General features: G+C 43.6%; 1 protein-coding gene across 1 annotated transcript in view; it reads right to left on the minus strand.

The window, feature by feature from the left end:
* Nucleotides 1–12,661, minus strand: part of DTD1 (D-aminoacyl-tRNA deacylase 1) — a 111,389-nt gene that overhangs the window by 98,265 nt on the left and 463 nt on the right. Inside the window, exons 2-3 of the mRNA XM_074988443.1 lie at nt 8,472–8,562; nt 4,396–4,631 (exon numbers count right to left, since the gene is read on the minus strand). Of these exons, the coding sequence (XP_074844544.1) occupies nt 4,396–4,631; nt 8,472–8,562 (327 nt within the window). The remainder of the gene's footprint in view (nt 1–4,395; nt 4,632–8,471; nt 8,563–12,661) is intronic.

Consider the following 12,661-nt stretch of genomic DNA (forward strand, 5'->3'; position numbering starts at 1 on the left):
TTCCCTTCTGAATATTTCTACATAAACTTTCAGCCACTGGATCCTCTGTATGCCTGTTTCTAACATTGACACTTTCTCCTTATCAATTGATCAAAATGCCTTCCAGCTCTCTCTTGATATGATATCGTTACAGGCATTAGTCTATCTGTATGAATGGAATTAAAATCACAGATTCATACCTGCCTACATAATCACCCTCCTGATGCTTTTAAATCCTTTTCCTTTAGAGGTTTGTATGTGTGGTACCTCCAGGGCCCAGGAAGATTATTTTTCCTTTCTTGTATTTAAGGTGAATCAAACAACCTATTTCTGAAATACGAGACTTTAAAAATTGGGTGATCTGCTTTCAGAATATTCTTTGGACACATCTCAGACAGCACGGTCTAGAAACTTCACAGCTGCTTTATTTATAAATCTAGTGCAAGGTATGTCTGCACTGTACACTTAAACCCAAGCTCTCATCCAAGTTTTACCCTTACTGTCCACTCAAAGACTCCTGACCTCCATTTGGAAGTGTTTTAAGCCCAGGCTTGCTGCCGTGGCTGGGGATGTTGGTACAAGGCCTGGATTCTGGTTTAACCTGGGCTGTAACAAACAGGCTAAATCTGAGAGTCCTCCAATGCCCTTCCCACAATTTCCTCTCTCCCAAAGGGCAGACAAGTTCTGCTGGAACTGACACAAACAATTGAAAAAGAATCTCAGAGCATCTCAGCATGAGAACCACAGGCTATGCCCCTGGACAGGTGAATGCAGAGACACTGAGGACACAGTAAATCAAGAATGGCTTTGCAGCCCCCATGCCCATATATATGTGCTAGGATGACCTCTAGCAACATCACCACCACACTGTGAGGGTATGGCCTGGAAGATATGGAGCAGTTCACCTACTTGGGGAGTATTATGGGCAGAGATGAAGGAAAAGACAAGGCTATCAGTGCCAGAATAGGGAAAGCAACAGCTGCATTCAAGACTCTCTGTCCCATATGGAGCTCACAAATAATATATGTGAAGACGAAACTGTGGACCTTCAACACAAATGTAAAGAGTGCGCTCCTATACGAATGCAAGACCTTGGGTACTAAAAAGTATTCACATCAAAAGTTATAGACATTCATAAACAGATGCCTGAGGTACATCCTGCACATCAGATGTCAAGACTTGATCACATCTGAGGAGCTTTGGAACAGAGCAGGACTAGAACCACTTGATGTTCAAATCAGGAGAAGAAAGTGGGGATGGCTAGGCCACAGCCTAAGAAAACCATCATCCAGCACAGTCTGTCAAGCTCTCACATGGAACCCACAAGGGAAACGTAACAAAGGAAGACCTCGGACAATGTGGAGAAGATCTATTGAGACTGAAGGACAACAACTGGGGTACTCCTGTGGTCAGCTAGAAGTTTTGTCCTGAGACAGAGTGAAGTGGAGCAAACTTGTAGTTGACCTATGCTCCACCTAGTACCAGGATATAAGTCAAGTAAGTCAACTTGGATTCCAATCACGTGGATTAACTGTGTGGTGTAGACAGTCTTAGGTGTTAATCTGCCCTCCTCTCCCTTTCTGTATCATCTTGAGGGAAACTGAATAATAATAATAATTCTCTAGCCAGTCAACTGTCCCTGCCATTATCCTTCGTAAGATGGAATTCACGGAATACTTTCTGGCAGTGGAGGCTCCCAACCTCAGGAAGCTTTCAGTACACATCGTAGGAGGCTTGAACACTCCACCAGGTCCTAGATTTCGTATTACAACTTTGCAAAAGGTCTGGTGAGCTGAACAAGCCCCACTGGAAGATGGCTTCCCTGAACACGAAAGTTCCCTCAGATACCCTGCCCCAGCTCAGCAGAACAATGACAGTTTGCAAACTCCATCTGCCAAACTACCAGGCTTCAGAAAGTTTGCAATTTAGGGTGGCAGAGCCATGGCACTCAGAAAGCCCCTAACTGCAGGAGGAGATTTTCATATTCGTCGGCAGAATTCGATTCAGGACTCAGACCAGCACAGCCTCCAGAAAGTGTAAATCAGTAGTTGGTTCTGGTAACGGAAGTAGTTTGAAATGTGTAGTCTGTGGCACAGCAGTAGGGACACTGACTCCCAACCCATCAAACATTGTGGCTGGGTCTACACTAGAGACTTGTCAACAAAAGGGGCCTTCTGTTGACATAACTCAGGGAGCGGCTACGCATTTATAGCATTCTGTCGACGGATTCTCGACAGAATTCTGCATTTGCCTTGACAGTATTATCCCTCAAAATTTGTGGCAGAACAATATATCAGCAGAGTACTGTTGACAGAAGTGCAGTGTAGACACTTCTGTTGACAGAGAGGGCTTCTGGTTGCTGGGCAGCCCTCTTTGCAGAGCTGCCATTCCGCCTTCTGGCGCCAGAGGGCAGTGCAGTCTGGCAGGTCTCTGTCCATAGAGCCAGTTGTGTGTAGATGCAATCTGTTGACAGAAGTTCTGTCAAGATTTCCCTGTCGACAGTAACTTCTGTCGACGGATGCTTCTAGTGTAGCCATAGCCTGTGTTTTTAAACTTGCATTTGCAGCAAGACAGAGCAGAAACCAAAGCTATTTCTAACGTAAAAGCAGACATTCAAATGACAGGGGTGACTACTATTTTATTTCAAGGGCACAACTATTATGTTGCTTAAAGGACAGGAGGGAGACAAAGAAGAAGAAAATAAAATATTATTGTTAACATGCAAGAAGCCTCCAAGTAAAACATTCTGGCAGAAGAGCTCACGAACAGAAAAATCCACAAAACGCCAGATGTGTCAAACCTTCTATGTATCATTCTCGAGGCTAGAAACAAACTCATGTTTGACAAGTATCAGAGAGGTAGCCATGTTAGTCTGTATCTTTGAGAACAACAAGAAGTCCTGTGGCACCTTATAGAACAACAGATATTTTGGAGCATCAGCTTTCATGGGCAAAGACCCGCCTCATCAGATGCATGTTTGTTTTCTGTTTAATTTCGCTGAGAAATGAGGCTTCAACTAAGCAGTCAGTATGAACCAAATTCTGTTCTCACTGACATCATGGAGAGTTTGCCTTTGGTGAGAGCGGAAATGGGCTGTTACTTAGAAATAGTAACTTGACCTACGCATAAAAGGAAAAATGTGATTTAGGTTATAAGTGTGGTGAATAAGAAGAAGCCTGAATGCTACGGTTCAAAATTTCAGGAAGCAAGAAGTCAGTAATTTCACTGGATTTAAATTTAATATATTGGATGTCAAAACTGAAATGTCTATCAGAATAACATTACTTAGACCATTATCAGCACATTAAATGGCAAAAAAACATTAGCCTAAGATACTGGAAAGCTGACAGGAGATTCACATTTTAGGAATATATTTCATCACTAGCAGACACAGTCTCTTTTGAAAGTCTGTATGATACACAAGTATCTGGGATCATTATCATTCATATGCTGTCAATCAGGAGATTAACCCTTGAACCCTTCCCTATCTTCCACTTTTCTCCTCACTTTTCTGTTTTCCTCTTAAGCAGGATAACGCAGACCTTTGCAATACAAGTTATATTTTTACACGTCAATCTATCCTACTAGTGATATCAAGATTTATCCCCAAACATCCTTTCTGTATATACCTGCTTGTTATACAGTTACCATAAAAATTAAGTATAAATTAGAAGAGGACCATAGGAAGAGGAGAGAAAAAGTGATCCGGGGGCTGACCACAAGAGAGAACGGCAGTCACCATACTTCCTTTAGCAAAGAGAAGACTGCTGATTAGTTACTGTGAATGGAAAAGAAGACAGAATGACTGCATTAGATCCTATATCAGAGAGGTAGCCGTGTTCATCTGTAGCTTTGAGAACAACAAGAAGTCTTGTGGGATCTTACAGACTAACAGAAATTTTGGAGCATAAGCTTTCGTGGGCAAAGACCCACTTCGTCAGATCCATGGGGGGGGCTGGTTTCAGAGGGGTATTTAAAGAGTGGGGTCCCAGTAAAAGGGAGGCCCAGAGCTGACAAGGTCTGTTCAGCAAGGTGGAAATGGCCCATTAGCTATAGTACATATCAAAAGAGGAAAAAACAAGTCAGATCACACAGGGGAATATGAGCCACTGTCAGAGTCTAATGGGGAGATCTTAACACCCAGGGCAGCAACATATCCTACTACAGCCATCATCCTGTAACATGGTGGTAAGTGAAGGAGTAAAAAGTGACAGTCACAATATTCACTACCCAGTGTATATCTAAGTGACTAGTAGAAAAACCTTAAGGAGAAGAGATGATTCTGGTGTGGTCTAGCTCAATGTTTCTTAACCCATGTTCCACAGAACTCAGTTCCATCCTAAAGAGGAAATGCAAAAGTCACTCAGGACATTTTCCTAAGAACCCCTTTTCCCAACAGGATCGGGTCTGTCTTACCTTTAATAAGCTCCGGTTTGTAGGCTTTTTTAAGTTGTTCTAGGAAGTTGTTGTAAAAAGACTCTGCTTGCTCTGCAGGCATAGCCATGTGGTAATCTGGCTTGTTTCCTTTCAGGATGCACTGAAGAGTAAACTGGCTGACACAGAGCACCTCGTACTGTTTGTCCATCACGCTTTTAGACCAGTGTTTCCCGCTTTCATCTTCGAACACGCGCAAGTTTAAAATCTTGCGAACCCTGTGAAGAGGAACAGAACAATGACGGCTACTTGCATGACCTCAAATCATTCCTAACCATCATACGTAAAATAAGGTCAACAGATGTAAATGGCACACGGATCTTGATGCAAGCACAGATAACAAGATATATATATACACATCCCAAATGGCAAAGTTACAAGCCATTCTTTCATTCCCTCCCCTAAAAACAGGGACTCTTATCCATAACACGCATGCGGAACCATAGGCATGAAAGCCCTGAAAAACGCTTCATGTTACAGGTTGATCCTCTCTAGTCTGGTATCCTCAGGACCTCACTGGTGCTAAACCAGAGAATTTAATGAACCATAGGAGGTCAATATTGTCTAGCAGCATTACCAACACTTCCACTGCTTGCTGGGCCTTAAGAATAAATTTGGGGGTAAATTACAGCTAAATAACAGCATGGAACACTGAGAGCCAGGACTGGTGGCTGGAAACAAACTTTATGGGACCACAGGAAACTTGGTCATACAGCTAACTAAAGTCATGCCAGAAACCACAGATGTTGTCGGCCAGAGAGTGTCGGACTGGAGAGGTTCAATCTGTATTTGCATTAAATCTTTTCTTAAAGATCCTGCTGCAGAATGTGGGACTAGGATTGGAATAAAATAACAACAGGGTTGAGAGTGCTATGAGAAAACCCCAGATTCTGAAAGCTGACCATTCAGCAGCCAATTCAAGATAGTGCCGTCTGGTATATGACATGAATAGGCATTGAAATCTATGACCCTCCCAACCTGTGGAGAAAGTAAGACTTATTACAAGAAAGTTTAGATAAAAAAAAAATGGTCTCCAAAGTCAGGAAATGGCCAGACACCATCTGAACGCTGCACCCTTGCACAGGCGTAGTCAGTCCCTGGGAGGGCAGCAGCTCCACAGGGGTCAGGACTTAGCTAACACTGCCAGGAGGAAGGAAGGGAGCAGGGAGTACAGTTCTTGCCACAGGAAGGGAATGGGGAAGAGAGGACTGGGTTAGCTGGACAGCTCAGGGTCCATCAAAGAACAGGAGCAATGAAGTGGGGCAGAGGGGGCAGAATCATCTTGGGAGTCAAACTGGTGATTTGGGGATAAAGAATTTGGAGACACACATCGCATAGAATTGGAAGGGACCTCAGGAGGTCATCGAGTCCAGGTCCCTACCCTCTTGGCAGGATCAAGCACCCTCCCTTTTTTTTTGATCTATTTGCCCCAGATCCCTAAATGGCCCCCTCAAGAATTAAGCTCACAACCCTGGGTTTAGCAGACCACTGCTCAAACCATTGAGCTATCCAGATGCGCAATTAATGGGCTGGAGAGTAAAATGATCTATTTGAGGGGCTAGAATTGTTCTAAAAACCAGAACCAACTGTCTGGACTGAGCACACTAATGGGCTACAGGACAGTTATGAACTTGGCCCAACAATAGTTGTAAACAGAGCTGCAACCACCTCCTCTAGATGTACGCAACTGGTTCATATGCAGGGTACAATCAGAAATAATCCTCCATTCCCATCCATGTGGATTCTTTTAAGTTCTTCCTTTAACTTCTCTGTGCCAATGACTTGCAGCACTTTGCAATGACTTGCAGCACTTTGCAGTCCTGGGAGTTAAAGTTTGTTTGGAGAAGTATACCCAGGGCAACACACAACATTCATCAATTTAAATGGTTCGTGTTGTGCCCTGTTGAAGAGGACATTGTTATCCTAAGGTTGGAACTCACTTATCATGAAGCACAAGTCTTTTGTCTTTCAGCTCTTTTATGGCACAGTCATATATTGATGCTCAAGAATCGCTGGGTGTTGAAGAAATAGAACCTGTTCCTCAATTGAGCTGCTGATGAAAGGGTAAATACTTAAATCACCATCGCCCTGCTACATTTTGTAGACAAAGACAGCTCTGAAACAGTCTCACTTGCAGGATCAACAGATAAAGTTTCTTGCAATGGAACTTGAAGAATCTGGTTAAACCAATTTGCCATTTTTCTCTCCTCAGCAATTCTGGATGATGTTTATATTTTATTTAAGAATAACTCTCTCTCCAATAGTTCAGTCCGTTCAGCTGTTTGTTTTCTGCTTCTTTATTGAGCTTCATATGGGCTGAGTTAGATAAATAAATCCCTTAGGCTATGCCTATACTAGCGAGTTTTTTCAAAAACCGGGGGGCTCTTTCAGAAAATCCTGCACAGCAGCTACACACAAAATGCATTCTTTCGATAGTAAACCAGAAGGACGCAGCACTTTTTCTGGCGGCCCTCTTCCTCTCCCACATGAGGAAGACCACCTTTTTCTGAAAGACTCTCAGAAAAAAACGTGTAGATGCCCTGAGGAACCCTTTTTTGAAAGAGTAGTCCTCATGGCGCCGGATTTTTCAATCCCGGCCCGTTCTTTTGAAAGAGCGGGGACTGTGTGGATGCTCTCTATCAAAAGAACAGATTGATTTTTTTCGCTCTGCTTTTTTGTGTGTGGACACACACTTTCAAAAGAAGCTTTTTCAGAAGACATCTTCCAGCAGAACTTCTTTCAAAGGATTGCTGTAGCGTAGATGTAACCTTGGAGTTCGGTAATCATACATCCTAATCACCCACGTGAAGTACTGTCACCAGCTTTCACGGTTATAAAGCCAGCACAAGACACAACGACCCAGGGAACTGAATGCACTGGAAAGATAGAAAATGTGACATGTGGCTCTGTGTCAAGCCAGGTTACTCTACTTTCAAATTTTCTGCCCATCTTCCGGTTTTAGCCAGTCAATCCCCTGAATGGGTTCACAATGCCACCAGCTGCTCTCTTCAGTATCCAATGACAGCTGAGGCTACCCATTCTCCACTCTTCTCTCCAATCATCAATGACTTCATCCACTTCACTCACCACCTCCTTCCCCTTTTGGGCATTCCTTTAGTTTACTTAAGGTACGCCTATCCTACCAGCCAGACCGACGTACAGCAATCGATCCAGCAGGGGGTTGATAGTACAGCTGTGATAAATCGATCACTGATTAACCTCCCATCAACTCTAGTACTCCACAGAATAACAAGTGCAAGGGAAGTCTGTGAAAGAGGGTCTCCCGTCAATGCACCTCAGTGAAGGCACTGTGATAGATAGATTTAAATATGTCCACTTCGGCGACGCAATTCACAAAGCTGAGCTAGTGTGACTTAGCTTGAGCTCCCCATATAGCATAGACCAGACCTAACTGTTCCTTGTTTGACTTAGAAAAAGCGTTAATGGTCCCATCACATCCCTTTCAACTTTCAGAAGTGCTCAACTTTTCAAGTGCAGACTGAAAAGAAAGCTTAAGATTTCTAGTATCAAAAAATCTTTCAAATATAACAAGAAGTCCTGTGGCACCTTATAGACTAACATATTTTTGAGCATAAGCTTCTGTGGGCAAAGACCCACTTCCAAAATATGTTAGTCTATAAGGTGCCACAGGACTTCTTGTTGGTTTTGAAGCTACAGACTAACTTGGCTACCCCTCTGATATTTGCCTTTCAAATATGTTATACGTCAATGTGAACAGTTTATAGTGAAATCCTCTAGAAATTTTTTAATAATGGAAACACCTAGAAAGAGCCAATAGGTTATTTTCTGAGGGGAAAAAAAAATACATGGTGGTTTATTTATTTTGAGACAGCTTTTCCACAGTGCTTCATAAAATTAAATGAAACTGCAACTGGGAAGCCCACAATCTAAATGTAACATTTAAAAAAATGGAGCTTGCATTTTCCTAGAGCAAGAAGCAACTTTATGAATATAATTTTGTTAATAGCAATTCAGAACTTGTAGTATCTGAATAAACAGCAAATACAAGGGAAGAGTCAATGCATAACACAACTTACATGTGTTCTACCTCTTTGTGAGTGTCTTCCAGAGAAATACCCAGCAACACACAGATGCCTCGTCCAATGGAACTTATTTGTTCCCCGCCCACTGCAGGACAAAAAGAAGAAAAAAAGAGAGAAATTGATATAATCTGGTTTTATGTCACGTACAAGCGTGAATGCCAACAGGCAACATGAACACAAAATACTTTCTGGACACATCACTTGCATTTAAAAAGTTAACAAGCTGTCTGTAGCATGTTGGCTCAGGTACACCAATTCAATTTTATAGAGAGGAGTGAAAGTCATTTCTATGAAAGGAGAATTACCCTCCATGTAATTTTAGCATCTTGCAATGCTGTAAGAAAAATCAGAACACACACATGCACTGTAATAACATTGCAAATGTTTACTCCCCAGCAAATACTTTTGACATTGAGTTAAGGGCAAAATTTAGTAGCCCTCTTTTTATGAATTACAAAATATCAGCCCCTTGCCTCTCATGAAATTGATTCACTAAATGAGGTGGCAGTTTGGCAACTCAATATGCTTGCTTCACTGTTTCAAAGTATTCCATGAAGAATACAACAACTTGCAGTTCTCATTACAGTCAATGTGAGTCACATGCTTAAGAACACAAAAAATACTTTGAAAATTCACCCAAATGTATGAAATCAATAAACTCATCTGTTCTCTGCATTGCAGAAATTCCTAAAAAATAACTTATGTACATACCCTCAAATCTTTTAATTTTCTCACTGTAGAAAACATGAGTTGAATTCAGCATTTTGTTGTGTCAGTGCTCACATTCCTTACAAAAATTGCAAAAAGGCAAGCATTATCGTGCTGCAAATAAGGCCCTGACCTGAAATCAAGACGACATTGGATCTCTACTGCACTCAAGTTGGCTGAGCAGTTTATGAGGCGATGCAGTTTCATATTCCTTTTGCATCAACATGTCAAGGTTTTTCAACTGTTCTAAACATTATGCACTAATGCAGGGGGCAGCAACCTCTCCGGAGCAGAATGCCAAAATTTGACTTTTTGACCTCTATATATGGTCCAAGTACCAATGATACTTTTGAAAGCCATTAATAGTCCTATTTACAACAGCTTCATTAATAAATAACGATACAGAGTTTCACCATGTAGGTGGTGGTGGGTAGCATTAGCTGGCCTTTTGTTAATCTATAGGCTGCATGGCTTTGAGAAAGCTCCCTGCTGCATGGGGGAGAAGGGGAGGGACTTAGCTCCTGTCTCACATGATGATGAAAATCGGCTCACATGTGCCTGGGGTTGCTGACCCCTACTTTAATACAAACACAGTCACAGAACACGAAGCAAGAATTACTGCAGGGACACCCTATGTCCTTGTTATGCAGAAAGTCAAATTAGATGAACCCAACCATCCCATCTAGCCTTTGAATCTACCTACAAAAATAGATCTTTGTATACGTGGGCTAATTCTACCCACCCACTGAAAACAAGTACCAGTTTCATGGTGTTTAAAATAAAACAGGTCCCTCTCGGCTCAGTTTAATATACCAAGAGAGATTCAAAGTGATTTCAATGAGAATCCCCGGCCATGGCTGCGGTTATTTTATTTAGGTTTATATATAAGGTGACCGTATCTCCCTGTCCCAAATACGGGATGGGGAGATATGGGTGAGGGGTGGCTCCTCACGGCTTCACCAAGCAGCCGCCAGTGCTCCCCAGGAGCCCGGAGAATCAGCAGCCGCTGGCCAGCCCCACGAACCCCAGAGCAGTGGCAGGGCCACAGCAGCTGCCCATGCTCCCCCCTGCTTCCCGAGGCTCAGGGAAGCGACTCCTGCCAGCAATAGGGGAGGGCCCAAATACGGAACAATTAGCCCCTTGTGAAAAATAAGTCAGGACACCTTTTTGGCCTCCCTCACACGGGACGGATGGTCATCCTATTTACACAACATCTAAGAAACCCTTTGTGAAGTAAGCACACTTTAGTATTTGTTAATAAAAACTACAGTCATCCCTGTACAAACAACGGGGGGAAAAAGCCAGCAGCCTCCCTCAAAACAGAATTCAAACTGCCAGGACAGAGGAGACTGAGAGCTGCGAACAAAAGCCCACAAAACACGACTGGCTGCCTGGTGCACCTGATAGGGCCAATAGACTTGCATAATTTCAGATGAAGGTTAGGAAGCAACAAATTGTAGAACAGAAGGCCCTTCATGGAGATTATCTTGTCCACAACTGCCTCTGATTGATACTGAGGGGACGTCTTCACTATGTGGAAGATTGATGCAGCTGCAGTTGATTTTATGGAGTTTGATTTAGTTTGTCTGGTAGAGACACACTAAATCTAACTCAGATGTTCCCATTGGTGCCGGTTCTCACGCTCCTTGCAAGGAGTAAGGGAAGTCAATAGAAGCATTCGCTCTCATCAGCCTTCCGCAGCAGAGACTGCGCAAAAGCTCAAATTAAAGCATGTCAACTCCAGCTACATAAGTAATGCAGCTGAAGCCATGTATCTTAATTCAACATTCCCCTTTCATGCAGATCTGGCCAAACTCATGCACCTCTGGGCTGCGTCTACACGTGCCCCAAACTTCGAAATGGCCATGCAAATAGCCATTTCGAAGTTTACTAATAAAGCGCTGAAATGCATATTCAGCGCTTCATCAGCATGCGGGCGGCAGCGGCGCTTCGAAATTGACGCGCCTTGCCGCCGCGCGGCGCGTCCAGACGCGGCTCCTTTTCGAAAGCACGCCACCTACTTCGAAGTCCCCTTATTCCCGTGAGCTCATGGGAATAAGGGGACTTCGAAGAAGGTGGCGTCCTTTCGAAAAGGAGCCCCGTCTGGACGCGCCGCGCGGCGCCAAGGCTCGTCAATTTCGAAGCGCCGCTGCCGCCCGCAGGCTAATGAAGCGCTGAATATGCATTTCAGCGCTTCATTAGTAAACTTCGAAATGGCCATTTGCATGGCCATTTCGAAGTTTGGGGCACGTGTAGACGTAGCCCTGCTGATCTTAACTGTATTTCCCTCACATCAGCAGGCCCCAGCCCCTTAGGGCACAAGTCAAAGCCAACACCTTAAATCCCATCCACAATTCAGTGTACAGCTCAACATAAGATACTCTGATTAGTAAGTGGGCTGCTGTTTTGAAGTTTGCTTCAGCTTCCAGATGGATTTAAAGAGAAGCCCCAAATCTAATAAACAGTATTGCATTCTCTTTGTTATTTGTCCTGAGGTAGTACCTAGGATTCCTACTCATATACCAGCGTTCCACTGTCGTAAAACAAAGCATGAAAAAGGCATGGATCACAGTAGTGAGGTCTGCCTCCAGGAGCAAGAATTGCAACCTCTCGGCCAGATGCAGATCTGCTAAGACTTGCCGTAATCAACAACAAAGTCAAAAGTTAATCCAAGAGGAAACTACAGTCACGTTATTAAAATTCATTTATGCAGCAATATTCCCCTGTATCAGTGGATACAATAAGGATACAAAAGGCAGAAGTGTGTTGAAAAATTAAGACTGAAAATAACCAGAAAATAATGAATTTGCAGAGAGAGTTCCACCAAATAGCAGTGAGATAGACACCCTGCCCTCAGGAGTATGCAGACTGACAGAAATAAGTTTAGAGCAGGTCAGGTCAAATCAAATCCAAGATAGCAGTCATGCTGTGTATACACAGTCAAACAGCTCCTTCCCTGAAAGGGGCCTTTCACAAATCTTAGCAAATACCAGTGACCAAACTTCAAGCTTCGCTGGTAGGGTCTGAGATAGCAAGTGTAGATGACTGTAGCAATGGAAGAACAATAGTACACAAGGTGCTTTCAATCAGTAGATCTCAAAACACTTATATCAAACAGTTTCCACTTTGCTGCGTGGGTTCTGCGGCTATCCAGGCCCGTCACCCTGGCCTGCTCTGTTTGTGGCCCAGCTCAGCGCAGCGGCAGAAGTGCGGGAGCTGGCTGGCCGCAGGCCCAGGAAGGCAACACCAGCATTTAGAAGGGTGGCGGGTTTTTCAATCGTGAAGGGGGTTTGGACTCAGCACAACGTGACAGGGTTCACCTGGGAGAACTTCATCCCCACCACAGGTACACGGTTCGTTCAAGGGGTTTGGGGTTTTTTTTTTTGCGGGGGGAGGGTGGGGGGCAAGTGTGTGCGGAAGGAGGGGAGACAATTGGGTGGAGGGACGGTAGAGGCAGAAGGGGAGCGGGAGGCTGA

The sequence above is a fragment of the Carettochelys insculpta genome, chromosome 3, assembly GCF_033958435.1.
Source record: "Carettochelys insculpta isolate YL-2023 chromosome 3, ASM3395843v1, whole genome shotgun sequence".
Lineage (NCBI taxonomy): Eukaryota > Metazoa > Chordata > Testudines > Carettochelyidae > Carettochelys > Carettochelys insculpta.